The following is a 24,418-nucleotide window of genomic DNA, read 5'->3' as shown; positions in this document are numbered from 1 at the left end:
TGTGCTCTGTTGTTGTTAAAGGATAAACAATTCCCCAAAATATCACATTGAAACAATAAAAACATGCTGTTTTAATGCCCAACCTTCAAAAGCAGACAATTATTGAATTAATATTATACACGGCCAAAAATTCATTGCAGGACGGGGATCAAAGAAGACCATGTACTTGGAAAGGTTTTCAGTGCCCAGAGCAAAGGCCACTTCAACTCTTTCTTTCATGAACCAGTGCACCCTCAGTGTGAACTGAAAAGAACAAGTCAGTAGACGCAACTGATTGTGTCCTCTGGACACTTTCAAAGGCTTCTGACTGCTGTGTCAGCTTCAAAAGACTCCAGAGACTTTCCCTCCTCTCCATCGCCTGGACTTGACAAGGACAAACTTCTTTTCTTTCAAAGAAAGAAACTGGGGGAAAGACTCACTTTTTATTCATTAATAATTCAGTGCCTTTGGTTTCAATCCTTACTAGGTACTAGGCTTCTCTGGGAGCTGCCAGCACAAGGATGAGTACTTATTTAAAACCCAAATCACACATCAAGACTCAGGTCAAATGTGGTTCTCCCACCGAGATTCCCTAGTCATCCCAACCAGAAGTGATCTCCCCAAGCTCTGAACACCTCACCCCTTATTCATCCCTCTCTTATAGCTGTTAGCTCAGGCAAATGACACAAAGAATGTGGAGGTGTGTATGTGACTTTGCCACCTATTACTATGTATTTTAGAAAAATTATTTTCCTTACTGAATTTGTGTCTCTTGTCTGCAAAATGGGGTTATTCATGTTGGAAAGACATATTTTTAATTGCCATTTTATAAAAGTGGCAACTGAGATTCAGAGAAGTTAAAGTGCTTACCTAAAGCTACAAGGCTATAATCAAAATATTTCCAAAAATCAAAGCCTTGTATATTTTCCACTATACCACAATTACCTCCTACAAAATTATATTTCAATACACACCTGCTTCATGAATCTCTTCCTTTCCAGTATATGAGGAAAACACCTGCCTGGAGAACTTGTACTGTTGTTCTCGAAAATTATTTTGTAAGTAGTCCATCAGCATGACATAACCAGACTGTTGCATTGTAAGAACTTCACAAAAAACAGCCAGCTGGAAAGAAGATAATTTAACATAAAATAACACATAATTTAACTGTGTATCTGCTTCAAAGGCATATCGGCAAGTGCTTTAAAACAGATATTCTATAGTAAAGCTTAGAAAATAATTCTTTCAAGATTGCTTCAAATTACTTTATTTGTTTGAATTTCCAAGATTACCTGGCTTTCAGAGATGCTAACTGTATCTTTAAAAACAACCCAGTCAACGGTGTCTGTGCAGGGAGGAGATGTCAGGGAGCCATTGTAAGTGTAATACTTGTCGGTTGAGTTTGGCAGAAGGTTCAGCAATGTGAATGGATCCAACACAGCCTGTTTCCCTACAAAGGAATCACACACATCTCAGCTGAAATCCCAACAGTGGAACTTAGCTGCTCAAAGCTCCTATGAAACAAAGACATATGCTTTGGTATGTATTTAATCAGAACTGAAATTTGAAGAACATTTTAGATTTATTTCAAAAATGGTGATAAAACTGGCATACTCTAAATTTTCTTGCATATATCCCTACATAGTGCTAGGTGCTTTATCATTACATGGGCAAGATGCTGGAGAGATTATTTTTACCTATGAAAGATATTCAGAAATCATATGGCCATCTGAATAGATACAGTAAAACCATTTGATAGGATTTAATACCAATTTGTGTAAAAGAAAAACAAAACCTTATTCTGATGAAGATATCTTCAAAAGTCTATAATAAACATCATATTTAAAAATGACTTATTGAAAGTTTTTCCCTTAGAGATAAAGAATGAGACAAGGAATCCTTCTACAATACCACCATTTTTATCTAACATTGAACTGGAGGACTGGGAGCATTTATTTACTTTATTTATTTACAATAAGGTATGATAAAGAAAAAAAGAGTCATGAAGATTGGGCAGGAAAAAATGATGTCATCATAATTTTCAAATAACTCAGCTGAGCATGTGAGATATTGAAAATAATTTACAGACTATTAGAACTAATAAGTGTGTTTAGCAAAGTCACTGCATGCAACACCAATATATAAAACTTAATTGTACTTCTATTAACTGGTAACAAACAACAGAAAATGAAATTTCAAACAATATAACATGATAGCAACAAATATCAAATACAAGTAAATCTAACAAGTGAAGTGTAAAACATCTACACTGAAAATTTAAAAACTTTGAGAGAATTAGGTAAAACCTTAAAATGGTGAGAAATATCATGTTAATGGGAAGATTCAGTATTGTGAAGATGTTAATTTTCCCCAAGTTGTTTTATGGAGTCAATGACATCTTAATCAAAATTCCAGGTGGGTTGGTGTTGGGGTGTGTGTGTGTGTTTGTGTGTGTATTAATTGACATTCTGTTTTTAAAATTTAAATGTAACCACAAAAAAAGTTAAGACAATCTTGAGCAATAACAAAGGTAGGGATACCAAGTAGGAAGACCTACTATATAAGGCCATAGAAATCACGATAGTGAGATATTTATGCAAAGATGGAGAACTATGGAAGAAAATAAAGAGTCCAGACACACACATATATGGTTACTTGATTTAAGACAGAAAAATTACTATGTAATGAATGATTAACCTTTTCAATATGCACTGCTGTGTCAACTGGATATCCTTATAGAAAAACATGAATCTTTATTCCCTACTTCACACCGTAAGCACAAATCAGTTCTAAATAGAGTGTGGATCTAGATGTGAACAGACTAATAAGGCTTTTAGAGGAAAATATAGAAAATTATCTCCATAACCTTAGGGTAGGTTGAGATTTCTTAAATAGCATGCAAAAAGTGTTCTTCACAAAGGGAAAAATGATGTACATGATACTCAGGATCTCTTTATCAATAGTCACCATTAAGAGAGTAAAAAGGCAGGACAAAGAGTAGAAAATATATTTCAGATTGTATGTATATAATAAAAATATTGATTTATTCCTGCTATATTTACAAAGATATATAACTTGTATCGAGAATAGAGAATTCCTACAAAAAATTGGTAGACCTTTCCTAAGTGTTCCATCTAGTCTTAGAACCTTGAAACAACCCAGCAAAATCCATCTCCTTGAAGAGTCCCATTTTTGATCTTGCATCTTTCCAACAGCACTTACCAATGGCACTGCCTTGGCCATTTTGCTCTTTGTGTACCAGTCCTCACTCATATGGGCAGCAATCTGCTTACCAGTGAGATCTGTGTTTAACTTATTTTAACTTATCTGTGTTTAACTACCCAGTCCAGTACATGTCCTCTGCTCTGTCTTGTAGATTTAGGTCATTAAGAAATAGTCCCTGAGCTTCCCTGGTGGCACAGTGGTTGGGAGTCCGCCTGCCGATGCAGGGGACACGGGTTCGTGCCCCGGTCCGGGAGGATCCCACATGCCGCGGAGCAGCTGGGCCCGTGAGCCATGGCCGCTGGGCCTGCGCATCCGGAGCCTGTGCTCCACAGCGGGAGAGGCCACAACAGTGAGAGGCCCGCGTACCGGGAAAAAAAAAAAAAAGAAATAGTCCCTGACACCAATTTAATCTAGCCTAAGTGAGATGGTACGGTACAGAGTAGCAGTATACGAATTATCTGGGGAGCATTAAAAAAAAATCAATGTCCCAGACCCCACCCTAGGCTGTTTTAATTTAAATCTCTAGTAGTGGGACCTGAGCATCTATATTTATTTTTAGGCTATAATTTTAGGTGCGTCTACATTTTTTAAAAGACCATCCCCAGGTGATTCAAACATGCAGCCAGAGTTGAAAACCTTAAGTAGAGTAAAGCTTTTGCAAGATTTTAGTCTTCTTGAACCCCAAATTCCTCATTACAAAATGAAATAACTGGACCGGATGATTTTTTTTTTTAACATCTTTACTGGAGTATAATTGCTTTACAATGTTGTGTTAGTTTCTGCTGTATAACAAAGTGCATCAGCTATACATATACATATATCCCTATATCCCCTCCCTCTTGCGTCTCCCTCCCACCCTCCCTATCCCACCCCTCTAGATGGTCACAAAGCACCGAGCTGATCTCCCTGTGCTATGCAGCTGCTTCCCACTAGCTATCTATTTTACATTTTGGACCAGATGATCTTAATAGTGTATTACAGCTCTAAATGAAATGAAGACTGGACACATCCAGAAAGCCTCAAGGAAAAAAACTATTTCCATTTAAAAGTTAGTTATTGAATGTTACTTTTTTCTGCAATACAGAAACTTCTTCAGGAAGAAAGAAGCCTGCTAATAAAGTTATAGATAACGGCTTCCAGTCTGCATTTAAGACTAAATCTTAGAGGTAAAAACCTATTGACAGAATTGATAGTGTCATGTAGACACAACCTAAGTCGTTTTAATCCATTAGAAAATTCAAGTTACATTAGGTTTAATGGGTTAATTAGTAACTTCTAAAAGTATGTCTTCCTCTCCTCCAATGTCAAGACAAGATTATTTAGAATTCAGACTCAGATTCAAGTTCTCAGAAACTAAGGAAACTATTTTGAATATGTGAATATTTTTCCACTTTCAGATTTATGTTTTTGATATTTAGAAAATTTGTGATTAAATAACCTCTTTTTAATCATCAATGGACTACAATTCTTCCTTTTTCTGATGAAAAAACTTATCTTACAAATGTTCCGTGGAAATGTGGACGTAGAGAATACTAATTAAGTAAGGAGCCAGAAACTGACTCACTGCTACATTAGGTGGGAAATTAAACACCAGGAGACCTAGAAGCCAGAAAAGGAAAAACAGAAGATTTGAACAGGGATGGTGAAATAGATAACTGTCGTGAAATTGGAGAAGAAATTAAAGGGGAAATAATTAAGAGCAATGGAAAGAATCAGAAGAAAGTTTTCAATTCCTCCTTCCCTCATCTCAGTATAGAATCCATTCTTCCTTCAACGGCACTTCAATACCACTTATCTAGTCTCTGTTATGGACACGTTAACTATTTTGTACCTTACTTCTTTTTGTTATGTACGTACATGTCCTAAGTTTCTTTCTGATATCACAAGACTTTACAATTACAGTAGTATTTTCCAATTGCACCATCATCTTATGAGAAAACTGGACTAAGGTGGGGTTTTTTTGTGGCTTGCAAAAACATGCACCTCATCTGAATAACCTCACTATTACTAACACAAGAGAGAATCACACCTGAGCCAACACTGCTCTATTTGTGATCAGTCATTCACTCAGTGATTCTCTTCCTTTGAACATGAATTAATGGTTAACAAACCAATCAGATTCTCCTTCGTGGGAGGCTGATAGTAGGAGGTGGAAAGATGAGGAGGGTGAGAGACAAGGAGATAAAGACAAAGACCATGGTCAGGCCCAATGCAAGGAAAGAACCATTAAATACTTAAAACCAACTCTTATCACTTAGGACAATGAGACTTAGGATGGGGCCACATCAACACTGCCCGTGAGGATTTCAATATACAAATTCCTGGCCTGCATTTGTGATTAGGAAAGCACCACAAATCATTCTGATGAGAACTCCCATTTGAGAATCACTGATGATTTACCTGGGGTGTGTCTCCTTCTTGCAACTTGAAGGATTTCGACTAAGAGTTTTTCCTTTTGTGGGCTCTGCTTAGGGAATGTTAATGCATTATCTCTGATTGCTGCAACCGCACCCTCCCTCACCACTCCACATGAGCGCAATGTCTAACACAGAGTAGGTGTGATGGAAGGAAGGAAAAGAAAAGAAGGTGAGAAAGAGGGAAGGAAAGAGAAATGGGTTTGTCTCTTAGAGAGGAATATAGGAAATGAGCAACCAGCCCACACCGTAATAAGGCAGACTTCACAATCTGAATGATGGTTGAACAGTGGTGATTTTTTTGTGTCACTCACATTATATGGAGAATATGTGGCAGGATTTTAGCCGCATATTCTCCATATAATGTGAGTTTAGCTGCAGTTCCTGAGCCACTGTCTAAAGACGAGCACTGCCTTCAAGTTCCCAGCAGCAATGGCTGGCAGCCAACGTTGGGAAACCTACCGTTTATGGGGCACCAGGGGTTTTGCTAGACTCTGAAATAGGACTAAATTTAATCCAAGAATTCTCAAACATTTAACTTTGGAAGGACTTAACTTATTTAGTTTGGACAGATCATATCTCACAACCATTCAAATCACATTGATAGGTGTTTCATATGTGTTCTGAAACATGTAACTAATATAAATCTCTACAATATATTAGAACAAACTTTTTGGACAGACAGGTTCTAAATCCTAGCTCTACAACTGTATGGGCTTAGGTGTCCTTGCTGAGTATATGGAAATATTATGTATCTAGTAGATGGGCTGAGAGGCATGGAGGATTTTATTTTTTGGTAAAAGAGGAGAGAAGTTGGTGCATGGGTAGAGAGAGAGAGGGAGAAGATGGATAGATAGAGGGCAGACTAGTATGTGTTTCCAGACAGCCAGGAGACCATTTGTTCTGTTTCTGAATTAAGAGCCAGGACAGAGGCAGAATGCTGTTAGGGAACCCACATTCCCAGGGAGGGTACTATGTGACAGCAGGCTCTGATGAAGCATCCCCCTCAATGGCTTATAGACAGTAGATATTACAAAGGAAACTTTAGTCCAAGAACATGAGCAAATTGGTTCTCAAGCTCAGACTACACCCTCCTAGAGACCCCCAGGAACAACTGAAGAGGCCTCAAGAGAGTGGCCAAAGTGCCACAGTTGCACAAATCAGGACTAACAACCAGTGTTAGTATCACTTTTGTGGTCCCACAGGCTGGTGCAAGGCCTGGGAACATTCAGGTTCATATTTTACATCATTTTAAATTTAGGAATTCAAACTAGCTGCTTTCTTGCAGTCTGCAAAGACTCCACTTTCTGACTAAATGAGGGAAAAATTAAGTGTGGCTTATGGCATTCAATGTTGAATTCTGCAATCTAGGTGGATGGAGGGAGATAACTAACAGCTTTATGCCGTTTGATTGCACCTTTCAAAAAAAAAAAAGAAAGAAAGGTGCACTGCAGGAGCTCACATATGCCTGACTTCTGAAGAGTTTGGTCAATTCAAGTTCTCACATATAATTGACAAAGATGAATCAACCCTAGGCCAGATTTCTGCTTTCGGGAAAAGGATCTATGTGAGTTGTGTTTCTGATTTCACATTTTGCAGCTTCCCGGAGAGGAATACTCCTCCTTTACTGATAACTCAGGACAACATTAATACTCTGCTTAATAAAAATAAAACAACAATAACAACAGGTTTGCTGTCTCTTGCCAATGTTGTCAGAAGCATTTGCTGTGACCAATTACAAGATCCGTGAGATAGCAGGCAGAACAGTATAAAAGTATAGTGAACCTTGTTCTATGTGGGCATTCACCTTCCAAAAATCTTATCTCATCATATTGATAAAGCAAAGGACTTATCAAGGAAACCACCAGGGGATACATTTGAACTTGAGTAACAATTCCCTTTTCACTTTAAAATATAATTTTTATAAAATTAACTGGTTTCAGATTATAGAGTCTTTTACAGATGTACAATGCAGAGACAGAATAAAAATACGTTTAAATGCATAATGTGATTAGATTATTTTCAATAAAAGAATTAGAAAACTTCCAACTTCCTACTTACATTAACGTTTTATGATTTTATGTGACAAAAATTTCTGATGAATTGTTCTTTAGTGAGAAGTGTATAAACCGTCAAGTGTAAGATGTGAGAGATTCCTCCTCTTTATAAATGTCTGCCCTTCTTCCTTGGAACAAGTGATTTTTATAACATTGTAAAAACATTGTAAAAATTCATATGCATTCCAGTAAATCTGGAAGAAGAGATTTCTCCAAATAGCTTACCGAAACGACTAACACTCTCAACTCCATCAATAATTGCTTTGTAATCCAAATTTTCTTCTATTCCAACCTGTGAAAGAAGAATGATGTTCTAAAAGTTGCATAAAATATTTGACTAATTATTCAATAAAATGTAAAGATTAGTAAATTCTATTTTAAGTATTCAAAAGTAATGTCCTAAATACACACTTTTTTTTCACAGCAAGTTAAGAATAAACCAAACAAAAACCAGATAATTTTCAAATTTTCCATGAAGAAAAGGACATTTTAAAATGTTACGATTCACAGTTACTGCTGTATCATCCTGATGCTTTGTGAATAAGCAAATCTTGTAGTGTACGAGTGCACAGATTTGCTCCAGCTGGAAGTGACATATCCAATTGACAAATACAAGAGTCCCCTTTTAAACATACCAGCCAAGAGGTTGTTCTCTTTGAAAATAATCACCAGTTATCATTCCACTTATGAGCCCTTCTATTTGTAAAAAAGTGTGTTTTGATATTCCCCATGATTGAAAAGTTAGTGCTAAATCTCTGTATAATGATTACCTCAAATAAAATGGATAAAGCTCTTAACTTCCCTTTTCCTTTAATGGCTTCCTCAAAACTTGAAAATCGGTCCGCATCAAAGCAGTAGATTTGCATCTATAAATGTAACAAAGATGGCTTTATTACATACAAAGACTTCACAAAAAAGTCAGCAAAAAGACAATAAAATAATTTATCAGTTCATTAAATTCTATTTGAAAAATTCTATAAACTATATAATTCTATATTTTGTGAATTTTCAAAATATTTTATCAATTACATGTATACACAACTATCACTTATCCTTCAATGAAGAAAGAAATACGAAGTTGGACAGATCTAGAACTGAAATGACCACTTTGTGATTACCAGGGGACACTGAATAATTTACTAGAGCAATTATCAAATGTAATAAATTATCAAATGTTATTTTCACTATTTTGATGGAATTCTTTCAAATATGGTTTCATTCTTTCCTGAATGGACATGCCTTTCTTGATGGTCTGAGCTACCAGTTTTTGGACATTATTGTATTGTGCTCTACTAACAGTGAAACTCTCAAGAACTCTCTGCTTCTACCTAAAAAATACCAAAGGAGTCATAAATTCCTTATTTTAAGTCTCTCCCCCCTGGTGCGAGGCTATCCCTTGTTCATTTCTACTTCAGTCCACACATCTATCTATAACAGCCTCCACTCTCACTTACAAGCTGGTGCTCCTAGGGTCGTGGGCTTGGAAATTTGATAACTCAGGTAGTTTAGACATATAATTAAGGGAAGAGCAGAAAGTCTCTGAAAAGATTAATGTGCAGTTAGGGCTATGGATCAGAGAAATAGCAGGTGTGAAGCAGAGGAAGGCAGTGTGGCTCCTGCCTTGGGTGGTCACCAAAACCTTTTCAGAGAGAGGATTTCCAAGTTGACCCCTGAAGCATGAGTGGCTTTCAAGTTGACAGAGGAAAAAGCAGAAGAGATGAATGTGTGTTCAGGTCAGAGGGACCGGCTAGGAAAAGGCCTACAGGCAAGAAAGTATGAGAAGTGTGGGAAATGGAAAGTAGTTTGTTAGAAGTTCAGTTGAGCACACGTGAGAGGAGAAGAGAGATATGAGGCTGGAGAAGTAGGCAGGGGCCACACAGGCAGTCCCAGCAGTTTGGGCTGGAGGGCAATAGAAGTCCCTGATGGGAAAGGGGCAGGGCTGGGGAGAAGGGGGGAAAGCAGAAGGGATTAAGACTGGAGAGAAACTAGCTGCAGGGACTTAGATACTCAAGTAAGAGACAAAGGTGGTTTGAACCTTTTTCTGACCTCCCACATCATTTAGGGGCAGAACTGAGGCGCTGATTATAGGATGTGAGAGGCCGGAAAGAAAGAGCAGGTCACGCATACCCCCCAGTTTCCCTGCTTGCACAATTACGTGGAGAGTGTTTTGAAAAACAAACAAGATGGAATTCCCTGGCGGTCCAGTGGTTAGGATTCTGGGCTTTCACTGCTGTGGGCCCAGGTTCAATCCCTGGTCAGGGAACCAAGATCCCGCTAAGCCACATGGCACGGCCAAAAAAATAAATAAATAAAATTAAAACCATGAATGTTTTTAAAAATAAAATAAAAAGCAAACAACAAACAAATGACATCTCTGAGAGACAACTTGAGGGGCTTTTAAATAAGAAAAGTACGTGAGGTTTAGTACACAGATTCTGTATAATTTATTTTGCTGAATCACAGCTTTTGTTATTGTTATAGAGTTTTTCTTGATTTTCACCATTGTTCTAAGTAGTATTGTGAGAGAGCTAAACTCTCGGAAGTGAGAATGTTATGTGTTTAATGGGTTGACTTTCATATTTTTAACAAACCAAATTTGATAAATATGCTTTTCTTTAAGGATATTTAAAAAGTTATAAGTCATAAACTTGAATGTGCTTCTCCACATTAAAATATTTTAATCCTTTATGAAATAACTACTTTATCTTATTTTTATTATCAATAACTATTTTGGATTATAAAAGTAATACAGATTCATTACAGGTAATATTGAAAATATGGCAACTTTAAAGGAGAAAAGAAAAGGCACCTATAATGCCATCACCCAGAGAAAATCACTATTAATGTTTTCTTGGTTTCCTTCAATTATTTTTACAATAGCAATAATTCAATCTTTCATTTAATCCTCATAATAACTTTACAGAGATGTGCTACTACTATTATGTCAGTTTCACAGAACAGAAACAGAAGCTTAGGGAAATTAAATAATTTTTACAATGTCATGTCATATAGCTACTAACTAGACGGTGAAGCCAGTATTCAAGCCTCGTCCATTTGACTCAGACTGTACTCTCAGCCACTAATTAGTTTCATGTTTTACAAAATTTGGAATAATAATACTGTGTATACGGGTTCAAGCCCTGGTCGGGGAAGATCCCACGTGCCGCGGAGCTACTAAGCCCGTGCGCCACAATTACTGAGCCTGCGCTCTAGAGTCCACAAGCCACAACTACTGAAGCCCTTGCGCATGGAGCCCATGCTCCCCAATAAGAGAAGCCACCACAATGAGAAGCCCGCGCACCTAAACGAAGAGTAGCCCCCGCTCACCGCAACTAGAGAAGGCCCGCGCGCAGCAAGGAAGACCCAACGCAGCCAAAATTAAATACTTAATTAATTAATTAAAAAAAAAGACTGTGTATACTATTTTACATTCCACTTTTTAAAAGCACTTATGATGAACTTTTTCTGTGTAAATAGTTGAAAAACATGATTTTTACAAGATCTATAATAATCTATCATAATGTATTTAATCATTTCCTTTTGTTTCAATTTTTATTATTGTAAATAAGTCTTTGCACATAAATTTTTATGTCCTTAATTATTCTTCAGACTAAATTGCTACAAATTGAAATGTGAATATTGAGAATAAAACATTTAAAGTTCTTGATAAAAACAAGTGAACTGCTTCCCAGAAAGTCTACCAATTTATACTTTCTCCAGACATGTATGAAAGTGTTTACATATTTCACTGCACACACACTATTTATTATAATTATATTTATTTTGCCAATTTTAAATCTGAAAATTTTCTCAATTTGAAGCTTTTTGATTCTCCAGTGTGTTGATAAAATTTTCCCCTTCTGTTTCTACTGGGCTATGGAAAGAATTTCATTCATTCACTCATCAGTATTTATTGATCATCTATAATGTGACACTCTGCATTACCAGGACGTGGAAAATCACATATGGATCTTATTGAGCTTAGGCTAGTGAAGAAGGCAGATATTAACTAAGTAAACAAAATATAGCTGTATAAAGTATAAAGTTGATTACAAATGAATTAAATTATATGCTAAATAAAATCCCAATGATTTAGAAAATGAAATAGTAACTAGTGGAACTATTGACTTACCTCCAGTGGAAATTTTTGTCCTTCTAAACTATGTTCTGATCCATCAGATGACATATTGCATTTTCCCCAGTGAAAAGTTATCTTGCTTGCTCTGAACACCGTTTCTGAAACTCCTCCACTGAGACGGTAGTCATTTGTGAGATTAATTTCCACTTAAAAAAAACAATAAAATTGCATCTAAGTTTCTGAGAATCAAAATTGCAAATTTAACTAAATTTTCATCTATTAAAGTACATTAATAAAATCATTTATTTGATAAATTTAGAAAAAGTTACCATTTTGGAAGCTGAACTTTGTAACTCTGCATAGTATACTTAATGTATCCTATTGCCACAAATGTAAAATAAACCTAAGACCTTAACTGCTATACAGCACTAAAAGCAGGAGACAGGCAGTCCACCTGCCCTGTCTGTTTGGTGTTCCAAGATTTGTTTGTTTGGTGTCCAAAGCCCTGCTCCCCTAACGCATCAGAGGGTAGTGAGGGGATAGTTAAAGGGAGAAGGAACAGAGGAGTGGAAAGAGGAAGTCTTTTCCTGGGGGTAACCCCAACCTTCTCAAGGTCAGCCTGTTGCTACTCTTTAACAGGCTGCTGCTTTTGTCCCATCTCCTTATGCCTCCAAGCATCACTCCAGGCTTCAACAAGCTTCAGAACTTCTGTCCTAGACTGTGGCAAGGAAGGCAGGAGACCCATTCCTAGTGAAGGGGTTTAAGCCATCTCATGTTTGAAGCCTCCGTTGCAACTCTCAGAATCTTAAACTCTCCTATTTCAGTTCCGTAGCAGATACTATCTGACTGTATTTTAGGAGTCATCTGGAGATTAATGATTCTCTGGAGACACTAATGCAAGATTTCAATGTCTCTCAATCAGATTTAAATAGTCTTTGTTCTATCAAGCAGAAACCACTGTTGGCATTAGGAACAGAATCCAACACATTGGCCAGTATAAAGTCTGCCAAATAAAACATAATTCTTAACTTTTAGGCTGTGCTTTTTTTTCCAGTGGACACCAGCCAGCTAGAGATATAAACTTTCATGAATAATAACAATAGCAACAAACACAATAACAATAACGGTCAACATTTATCACTTACGACATGCCATGCATTACACTACTTTACGTGTATTAAATATTTGATCCTCACACAACCCTAGGAAGAAGATACCATTACAATCCCTATTTAACAGATAAGGAAATTGAGTCACAGAGAGGTTAAGTAACTTGCTCAAGGTTACACACTGTGCTTTAAATGGCCAGTAGTGAACCTAAAAAGTGTGGCTCTAAAGATCAAGTGCTTTACCACATTCCACTAAGAAAAATAAAGCAGAGATTACATGCTTTACTGCTTTGTAACATCCTTTAAAGCTGGTAATTAAAATGTCAAGATTTGGGACAATATACTTTTATGTATTAAATTAATAATATCTTATAACATGTAATAATTTTTCAAATTATTCATTCAGAAAAATACTTACTGAATGCTTATTATTTATCAGGCACTGATGTTGAAAATTCCTACCCTCACGGGACTTAAAATTAAATTACCACATTAAAATAATTATATTACCAAAATATGGAAAACAGAGAAAAATACCACTAATGATAAAACCATACCAATATAGCTACTATTATAGTGAATATTTTTTCTAATCTTTTTCCTATATTTGTTTTTACATAACTTCCTGATATACATACGATTTCATTTAACCTATAAGATCAGGAAAACAATACTGTTCACTTTTATAAACTATTTTGTCTATCTGTTGTTTACTGGAATTTTTTATGGTATTATATTTTGCATACTAAGAGAAAAAACTTAGGAAGAGAGTGCTTCCTAAGGATGGTATATAATTTTAAACTTTCTAATGGAAGGGCTAGTAATTTCTTAAAATTCAATTATAGTAGATTGCTTTTTTCGCATCCAAATATTGAACACAGCACAAGGCTGAGCAGACAAGATCAAATAAAATGCCCAAGAAAAAGAAATCCTGATTGACTAAGTGATTAACCAGTGATGGGGTTACTAAATTACAATAGCTATATATTATATTATCTTTAACAGCTCTTCCAGTGGAGGCATCTTTATTGTTATATTACTGGAGAACATGGTATTATGACTTTGGTCATTTAATTTTTTGTACACATTTTCAGAAGGTCTAAACTTCCAATTTCCTATTTGACTTCTTCTACCTATAGTTTCTATCCGGTTCAGAATACATCATTCAAAGGAAACTAAAAGGAAAATAACCTAAACATACTCTAGGTCTGATAAACATATTAACGTCAGAAACAAAATGCAAATATTTTACCTGTTTTCCCAGTGTTATGAATGAATGTGTTTTCCAAAGATGTTTTATCCCAACCCTGAAATTTAAGTTTCTTAAGATTCACATTTACTTGTGTAAGATCTTCATCAATATTGATAGGAGATTGTTTGGGGCTATTACATGTTGGATATTTCTTTCCCCAATTTTTTTGATTCAATGCTCCTAGGGGGAAAAAAAAGTAAGAAGTTAGTTTTTTAAATTACCATGCAAAAGCTAAATTTTATATTTATAAAGTAGTTAATATGTTACATAAAAGTAGACACAATAGTAGGGAAAATTGGGACATCTTTAAACCAATTCTTAAAATAATTACAGTTGGACCTCTGTATTCACAGGTTTCACTTCTGCAGATTCAACTAATCTCAGAGCAAACACATTTGGTAAAAATAATTCCAGAATGCTCCATAGCACTGGCAACTATTTACATAGCATTTACATTGTATATACAACTATTTACATAGCATTTACATTGTATTAGGTATTATAAATAATCTAGAGATAATCTGAAGAATACGGGAGGATGTATGCAGGTTATATGCAAATACTACACCATTTTATATAAAGGACTTGAGCATCACAGATTTTGATATCTGAGGGAATCCTGGAACCAATTCTTCTCCAATACTGAGAAACAACTGTATGCCTAGATTTAGATTCTGCGTTTTAATATGATACACTATGAGAAAATGCTTATAGAACAAGTGCAGGGTTCAACAATGGCCTTGTTTAGCCATCACGCTCTTCCAAATCAACAGAAAACCTGCTTGTCCTATCAGATAGTTAGTCCTAGCTCAGGGTTCCAGATTGAAGCATGTCCAGATGAGAGGAGTTAAGTTCTGACTTCCTTAGTACTCTCCACGGGGATGGGGTGGGGGGAGCCCCTTTAGACTTTCTCTTATCCCTGCGTTGAACGATTTGGTTTAATTTCCATCTGCTCAGGGCTTATTTATAAAAATGTAATCACAGGCTCTCCTTGAAATATCTCCTTCCTTCCCCTCTCCCCCTTTTTTTTCCTGGTTATAAAGCCTAACAGATTTTATGGTTTAACAATAGAAAAAATAAAACAGGGCTTTCTCTAAAGATTTTTGCTTACAGTGAAGTGAATTTTCATCTGTTCCACAGAATGACTAGTCCTCTAAACACAAATTGCCCTATGTTGCCTTTATTTCACCACTACCTGAAACCACAAACCATCTCTCGTAACCTATTTCACTGGACATTAACCTAGCTAAGCACCCAAGCAGTGCTAACAATGGGTATGTTTTATTTAATGTTCATCTATTAAAATATATGCAATGTTGTGAGTCCAAGTCTCAACCTCTTCTCTGGCTAAACTCTAGCATTTCTGCCGCCATTCCACGAAAGAGCAGGTAGCCGCACCGTTTTCAGCTTCTATCCTTTCAAATGCTTTTCTTTCAGAACATGAGTATGGGTAAGGCCAAGATTTCACATGGTTGATGTTCAGAGAAATTATAAGAAAACATACACTCCGTACAACTCTAGTCTATGCCATCTTCTTTTTGTGATAAGGGAGTCAGTGAGGATCGACTTACATGCAAGCTCTCATAATGTGATAAAGCTAATTTTGCATAATTTAACCCAGGAAAGAAATAAGTGTCACACCATGAAACTGCCTATATAGCCAGGGAAATTTTGGTCATTCATCTCCTAGTGAGGCATACACCAGAATCAATAATAGGTGCTGAAAACTTATTTTCTTTTAAAATCTAGCTCTCTGGTTAGAGAGCACTTGAATACAATATGCTTTAAATATGCAGAATGATGCACATTTTGGCTTCTGGGAACAGCTCTAACAATTTGAGTAATAATACGTTAATTTCACTGTAAAGAACACTGGCATAGGGACAAGAAAACACTGCTTGTTTTACTAGTGTCAATGCAAGAGAAGCAGAGAAAGAAATTGCAGTATGAATCAATAAACCACTTTTTATTGCTTACATTTTTTCAAACAGTACAATAAATTCTGAGCACACTTAGGAAGAGTCTCATAGTTGTGGTGCATAGAAACACAAAGTTTTAAGTCTCTAGAGCACTGAATGTGAGTTATAACCTGTTTTGTCCACAGCATTTAGTGCTCATCTCTACTTGGATTCTAACTTAGCATATCCACAACTGAACACCGGATTTCTGCCCTACAAGTGCCTCCTATAATCACTGCCATCCCCTAAACACAGAAGTCATCCTGGTGCCTCTGTTTCCTCCTCAGCAAGCCCTTTTGCGTCTACCTTCAAAATATATCCTTAATCAGATCATTTCTCATCTCAACTGTTAGCACCCTTAGCCCAAGCCACCGTCATCGCTGGCCTGTTAGTGTTGTTGTTTCACATGCAGCAACACCATCACCTAGGAGATTGTCAGGAGAGTCAGACCTCCACTGTAGCCTTACCAAGTTGGAATCTACAATTTAACCCAATCCCCAGGAGATTCACACACATGTTAAATTTTGAGAAGCAACGGCTTAGACATCTCCAGCGCCTTCTAATTAGTCTCCAGCTTCTTCTCTTGCCCCTTTCACAATTTTGTTCCCCACCTACCTGGTAGGCAGGATTCCGAGATGACCCCCCACACTCTAGTGTCTAGAAAAAAAGCCTGGCACATAGTAGGTATTCAATAAACATTTGTTGAATGACTGAAACGGACAAAAAATGATGATGTCTTTCATTTTATGAGTCTGAGCTCACAGGGGTCTAACATAGGATGAAAACAAGAAAAAAGGAAGAATGAAAACTGACCGACTGAAGAAATATTTCTAAACTCAACTGCAGATCACATCTGACTGTTTGTTATATGACAATTTTGTTGAGTAGTCCCCACTAAACTTCTGCTGAAAGATATAAAGAAAGATCTCGTGTCCAAATTGTATGTTGTCTGACCTTGTACAGCACAATGATCCTGAGTCACTGGATCTCTGAAGTGTATGAGTGTAGACTCAGTTTAAAATACCTACTAGATCGTGATGTCAAGTATGGTATAGGTTCAGGAAGCCTCCTTAGTTTCTGTGATTAACAGACAAAATAGAAGAACCAGAACAGGCAAAAGGAAACTTTTAGTGAAAAGGCTGTAAAACAGAAAAAGTCCAAAAAAATAAGACCTTGATGTTCTTTTTGCAGTGAACTCTGAAAAGAGGATGTCTCAAATCATCGTAAGTAGAGACCCAGGGAAAGTAAATTAATAAAGTGTTAAGGTTGCACACAAGGACAAAACATAAATCAAAGAAGCATTAAATATACTTTAGCTGTTTTTAATAATGAACCATTAGGTTAACCTTACGCTTAAACATTACTTTTAAAATTCCCAAATTAATGTTTTTAATTTTGCAGTTGGAGACCTCAGTCCATGTCATAATAAAAACCAGGATGACATACCGAAGGAAGCAGGTGTACAGAATTCACTAGAACTATATTGTATCACTTGAGTGTTATTAACAAATGTTGTGAAGGAAGAAATTAGGATATGCATTGTAGTTGCAGCAGAAGATTATCAGGGTGATTTACCCATCAGGAGGACTGCAGAGTACTAAATGTCAGCTCTAGAGAATTAAAATAAATTATTCATTCACGTATTCATCCATTCTTTCATCCGTTTATTGACTCACCTGAACTAGTACCACTCCAATAAATTTGCTGTGCTCACCTGTGTTGGAGCACTTCACAGACTGTATGCTGTTTGTCACCTTAGCTATCGCATCTGTGTCTCATTGCCAAGCTCTGAGTCTGGCACATAGTAGAAATAAATTAAATGCTTGGAAAATAGGCTCTGAACACCAAGTGAATGTATTCAGTATTTACATCCTGTGCACTCCTGATTCCAAGCAGAATGGAAAGTGATCATAGGCTCTGTAGGAGATGAGCATGGGCTCAAGTTTCTTTGTTGGCTTGTTTATCCTTGCATCTCAGAAGGTTGGGGGCGTGTTCAAGAAAAAGTAGACAAATGCCTGAAGGAGTAGATGGGATGAAAGAAGGTAAACGTGGATATCAAAGCACACAATGCAGGTCTTGAGGGATGGGTAGAATCTTGACAGGCAGACGGGAACTGAGAGCATGTCTGGTTGAGCGATGAGCCTGAGCAAACTCATGGGGGCAGAAAAGTGCGGAGAGTGAATGCCGAGGACTTCTACAGGGGGAGATGGAAAGGCAGACTGTGATCAGACATACCTGGGGAGGCCAGTGGGAGGCACTGAGGCTTTGGAAGGCTGAGGAGCTTACTGCTGCCTTATGAGAGAGGTTGAGCTGGCAGGAATGCAGGATGAGCAGAGAGAGGGAGGCTGCATAATTAGCGGACATTTCCCTTGGCATCTTCTGTTTGTCTTCATCTGATTTGTACAGAATCCCTGTGCAATGGACTGAATGTTTATGTCCCTCCAAAATTCGTATGTTAGAATCCTAATCTCCAATGTGATGCCATTTGGTGGTGGGGCCTTTAGGAGGTGATTAGGTCATAAGGGCTCTGACTAACACAAAGGATTAACGCCTTTATGAAAGAGATGCCAGAGAGATCCCTCGCCCCTTCTGAAATGTGAGGTTACAGTGAAAAAATAATGGTCTAGGAAGCAGCCCTCACTAGACACAAAATCTGCTGGTGCCTTGATCTTGGACTTCCAGTCTTCAGAACTGTTACAAATAAACTCCCGTGGTTTATAAGCCACCAGTCTATGGTATTTTGTTATAGCAGCCTGAATGGCTAAGGTACCTTGTATTTATTTGAACTACAATATGTCTGCTTCTTATTTGTATCGTAATTCCAGAACCTTTGTTAGAACCTGGCACTTAAGGATTAAATAAACATTTCCTGAATGAATAAATACTTCAATAAAATATCTACAGTTACCTACACTTCAGTATCTTTGTACCACACACTTTCTAAATAGGAACACATTCTAAAAACCATTCTGTGTAGGGAAGTATTTATTACTCCACCCGTCTCTAACATAAAGATATCAACTGAGGAAAACTAAAGTTTAAAATAAAGAAGGAATGAGTAAAAAAAAAATACCAATGAAGATTTTTAATATTTGAAGAAAAAAGTGAGAAAATGATGAAAATGAAAGTCAAAGAAAAAATCATCCTCTCTGTTTTTTGCATGATTCCTGTTGAGTCTTACCTTCTAGTATCAGAAAAATGGATAAAATAATTATAATACAGTGTAAGGTATTCAGCAGACATCCACTGAAATTTCATTTAAATATGATTTTAAAATCCCAATATTTGTTTCTTTTCAAGGTTATCATAAGTTACTGATATTTAACAAACTCTGAATAACAGTAGACTTAGAACCGATTCTTTAAAGACCAAGATATCATTAAGAAAAATACATACTGCTTTTAATCTTAATGAATTTCGTGTCTAGTCCAGGTTTTGACGTAAGAAAATGTTTGTGTCTCTACCCATTTACATATAAAAATATTATTATTATTAAGAGGCAAAAATAAATGTCATACTGGAATGTAGACTGTAGTAATGATTGTGGCATTAACTGCAAGTAATTGCTTTGAATAAACTCCGCTCAAGATTCCATATACCATAAATCAAAGCTTTATAAATGACTCTGGACTTGCTTTATGTGTGCTAACAAATATAGCAAAAGCCAAAATTTATAAGTCACTGAAATAGCATAAAGCTATCAGCCGTGAAATGTCTTGGATTCAAATTTCAGTTTATTCAAATACAAAAATGAAACAAACCAGTGTTACTTTCAATAAAAGTATAGCACATAACTTAGTACTCCAGCAAACTGTATATATATACTTAAGTATGCACTTTTCAGATAAGGCAATCAGCTGCTTGAGAAAGGGAGCTTCCTCAAAGATTAGAAAATAAACCCCTGAAGTACTGAGTAACAGTCATTGAGTGATTTTATGTCACACCAGTAAGTGTCACCATTTGAAAGCAAAGGAAGAAAGATGTCTGAGGTAACTTTCTATGTTGAGAACAAGAATGACGATGTATTTTTACACACACAAATCAGTGTGTCTGCTTATAGTTTTGGTTTAACAGAGGTTTTAGGAGCTAGAAAGAGCAAAGCAGTTGGTGAATATAGATAATGGTTGCTATTAAAACTGTGCTGAAAGTAGATCAAATGCAAACAATTTCAGCACGAGAAGCTGTTTAGTCAAGACTGCATTTTCCCTTATTATCTGCCCTAATGGGACACTCACATCAGGGCAGCAGAAAATCTTTGCAAGCCTGGCAGATATATCCAATTGACAGAGGGTTACAAATGTCAGGGAAGGTAATTATCAACTGATTCAGGAAAATGCTAGCACAAAACTTCCTTAAGCACTATGATATTGAAGAACATTATTAATTGAAGTTCAGTATAAATAGAGAGAGCGATCAGAAACTTACTTCAAAGTTCCTGTTTAAAATTTTATGACTTGGGGCTTCCCTGGTGGAGCAGTAGTTGGGAGTCCGCCTGCCAGTGCAGGGGACGTGGTTCGAGCCCTGGTCCAGGAAGATCCCACATGCCGCGGAGCAACTAAGTCCGTACGCCACAACCACTGAGCCTGAGCTCTAGAGCCCGTGAGCCACAACTGCTGAAGCCGGCTCGCCTGGAGCCTGTGCTCCACAGCCAGGGGGGCCGCCGCGGTGAGAGGCCCACGCACTGCAGCAGGGAGTAGCCCCCAACTCGCTGCAGCTGGAGCGGGCCTGCGTGTAGCGGAGAAGACCCAATGCAGCCCAAAATAAATAAATTAATTAAATAAATTAAAAAAAAAACTTGTTTAAAAAAAAGTTTATGACTTTTTCAAGTTGGAAAAATCCGAGGTAAACAAATAAAAACCTTAAGAAAACAATAGCAATAAAAATTACTGCTCTATAATGCAATAAACAACTTAAGTTTTTACAGACCACGGGGAAAACAAAAATAAAAACACAAGGTGAAGATCTAAGGACACCGACATAGTAAAAAACTATTACTCTGAAGATAAGTAATTCCAACCTGATAATAGGCGGTGGGTACAAATGAAATCAATGAGCAGAACAAGTAGACTGGTACTTCTAATGGGTCACAATTCTAATGGGTCACCAGTGCTTTAATCAGAAAATGAAATGAATCCTATAGAGAAGTAAAGAAGAATTGAATCAAGGCAGGGAATTTGGGGGGTACAAACTAACACAACAGAATTCAAGACTAAAAGTAGGATGTCATTTCAAAGGATTTAGGAATGTTCAAATGATTTTTATTTGAAAGTGAGTAAGGGATATAGGCAAAGGATGACTCCCAAGATCCTGACTGGAGTATACCTGGGTGTATCATGGTACCCGTTATGTTGATAGAGAGAATGGATAGAAAGAAAGACTTTGCCTCTGGCTTTGAACCTACAGACTGAGATTTCCATGGAGGCTCATTAGGCAATCAAAAATATGGGTCCAAGAGCCATTAAGAAGTCCAGACTACAGATAGAGACTGGGGAACATTAATGAGGGGGTAATTTAAAACCATGAACGTGGATGAAATATTTCAATTAAGGTCAATAAGGAAGAAGAAGGTCAATGATGAGACACTGAAGGGTATTAACATTTAGGGAGCCTAAGGGGAGGAGGGAGCACCCAAAGAAATTAAGAATAAGTGGCCTGAAAAAGAATTGCAAATTTAGAAGAAAATGGTATCCTGAAAGTCATAGAAGGATGGTTCCAGCAATGAGAGATAATCCCAAAGTAAATACCATACATGTCAGAAAGCTTACAGTGTCATGACTGAAGAGTAACTATTGGATTTTGTTATTTCTTAACTCCAAACCTTGTATTTCTAGAATAAAACTATCTCAGTGAATGGTGGACCTGGAATTCAGACTACAGTAGGCAGAAGACAACATTAGTGGTGACAGAGTAGCATTAAAAAAGAGCTTTTTTAAAGCTTGTTATGAAGGAAAGAAGATTGATAGGGTAGCATACAAAGACTGATGCAAGCATGAGGAATGCTTTTTTTAAGACAGAAATTTAAGCATGTATATATATATTGAGGGGAAAAGTTATTATAAGAAGGAGTTTGAATAATGAGAGGTCCATGATCAAGGTTCCCCCAAGGGGAGAAGATAGATCATGGATGGAGGATTATTAGCCTATGAGAGGAAAAGAAACGTAACAAAAAAATCAAGGAAATATGGATTTGTAAACATTCAGAGATGGAGGAGTAAGAAATCGGATGGTTCATACCACAGAGCTTCAGGTGTAGAGCACGATCACATCCCATGGAAGGAAAAGAGGTTGGGAGTTGAGTTGACTTTGGTTCAATCCCAGCACCACCATTTACAGGCACCACTCACCTGTGCCTCAGTTACCTTCTCTGTCAGAAAAGCAATAATCTCTCTCTCTTAGACTGTGCAAATTAAATGAGATAATACATGTAAATGGGCTGGTAGATAGTATGAATTTTCTTAACCCTTTTGCCTATTTTCTCAGGAAAACTGGAAGCAGGATGCATTAGCTGTGGGAGAGATTCAAGTAAGAGAGGGAGCTTGAGGAAACCAGTAGAGAATGAAACTGTGGACATTCAAGACTGATGGAAAGCACTGAGGACTCCACTGGTGTGGGCGACCATGAACTTGCAGAGGCACCACTCAAAAGTGTGTCTGTGTGCTTCGGTTTTTTTTTTTTTTGTAAGTTCAGTAGTCCTGATGGACAAGCAGAGAGGGTAAGGAGTTGCAGTCCTACAGTGGAGATCAGTAGGGTGGGTGTGATGGTATTAGAAAAGGTCAGGAGATCTGGAGATCTGGCTAAAGAGTATTGAAGATCTCCCCAGTCCCCAGTCTCAGATCTGGTGGGGGGAGACAAAGGTAATTTTTTTAAAAAAGGCTATTAAACAGTTACGACCACAGAGTCCTCTGTCATCCTTCATTTTGTTATAAAATGAGAAGAGTGATAGTGGTGAGGCCCAATACTACAGTGTTTCTACTGCTGTAGCTTGGTATCAAATATTTAATCAAAATCAGAAAAATCACCGCTGAAATTTAACAATTCCCAGAAACCATGAAGAGGTCTTGCTGCTCTCTCATCACCCTCTGACAAGCCATCACTTCTAAAAGAAAGAAAAGGTTCAGGCTTTAGGTAACTCTGTGATTAATGTTATGTCCTTTATATTTGCCTGTTTCTCTCCAAATGAGTCCACTGTGTTTAATATTCAGGATTGAGATTGAAGGCCATGCCAACTGATTAATCGCAGAACTTCAGTGTAGCATTTGCTGTTAACTAACTGACCTCAACAAAAGGCAGGCAAACTATCAGTGGGAAGATGAGAGAAATACAGAGCAAGATTTCATTGTTGCTGCAATCTGTCTATTACCAATGAGATAGCAAACACAGAACCAAAAATACCCCCTGGAAATTACTCCTTTGTTTAAGGAATAAAATACTCTTCTTGTAGAATAGCTCTGAAAGTTGCCTAGGAGTCACTGTAAACTCCCCTGTGGTCATCAACTTTTCCTCTGCTCCAATAACTGAAGAGCCAAGCTCTTCCAGCAAGGAAGTAGCAGTGCAACAGAGAACAGTGACAGTGGTGGTGACAGTGACACCACCATCACATCTGCATTCAAAGCTTATAGCCCACATACTTATTATCAATATGAGGCATAACAGAGGCTCTGTTTCCTACCTTTGCTGGGAGGACCAGGGATTCAGAGTTGAAGACTAAGACACAAACATAACTGAGATCTTTCTATTGGTAATAGGACTTCTGATAATTTTCCTACAGTGTTGTTTATTGTTTCGGTTAAAGAACACGCTGCCTATAAGACCAAAGTTTCTGGTTTAATTCCGAAATAGAACTATCAGTTCCTCCTTTCTTGATACACTTATCACAAAATACTCTAAAATCAGATCACCTAGATGCATTCTACTGGTCACATGCAAGGACTAACAAGGAAGCTGTGAGTATCGGAAATCCATTGCTGCAGCTAAGAGTACTAAGTTTTATATTATCTTCAGATCCCATCAAAACTTAATTCCATTAAATACAGCTTTTACCTGTTCATTTATTCATTCCTTCATCAAATATTTATAGAGTGCCTAGTGTGAAACAGAATAAAAGTCTAGTACAAAAGGACCTAGAGACTGTCATACAGAGTGAAGTAAGTCAGAAAGAGAAAAACAAATACCGTATGCTAACACATATATATGGAATCTAAAAAAAAGAAAAAAAATGGTCATGAAGAACGATTGTTGTATAGAAATAATTTGGGTTAGAAAATAATACAGGGCCCTCAGAAATACATCATTTCATGTGAGCATCCCTTTATTCAAGTCTGCCAGGAATTCTCACTGAAATAAATG

At 37.1% G+C, this 24,418-nt stretch overlaps 1 protein-coding gene across 2 annotated transcripts in view; it reads right to left on the bottom strand.

Annotated features, from left to right (window-relative positions):
• The window catches only part of PTPRZ1 (protein tyrosine phosphatase receptor type Z1), a 161,044-nt gene that overhangs the window by 60,223 nt on the left and 76,403 nt on the right, over positions 1-24,418 (bottom strand). For both annotated transcript variants that reach the window (XM_079931918.1, XM_079931919.1), the window contains exons 3-8: positions 14,115-14,294; positions 11,808-11,959; positions 8,446-8,541; positions 7,901-7,967; positions 1,272-1,429; positions 954-1,104 (exon numbers count right to left, since the gene is read on the bottom strand). In XM_079931918.1, the coding sequence (XP_079788044.1) occupies positions 954-1,104; positions 1,272-1,429; positions 7,901-7,967; positions 8,446-8,541; positions 11,808-11,959; positions 14,115-14,294 (804 nt within the window). The remainder of the gene's footprint in view (positions 1-953; positions 1,105-1,271; positions 1,430-7,900; positions 7,968-8,445; positions 8,542-11,807; positions 11,960-14,114; positions 14,295-24,418) is intronic.

This window comes from Stenella coeruleoalba (assembly GCF_951394435.1).
Source record: "Stenella coeruleoalba genome assembly, chromosome: 9".
Classification (NCBI taxonomy): domain Eukaryota; kingdom Metazoa; phylum Chordata; class Mammalia; order Artiodactyla; family Delphinidae; genus Stenella; species Stenella coeruleoalba.
Note: the sequence above shows the minus strand (reverse complement) of the source record. Positions and strands in the feature narration are given on the sequence as shown.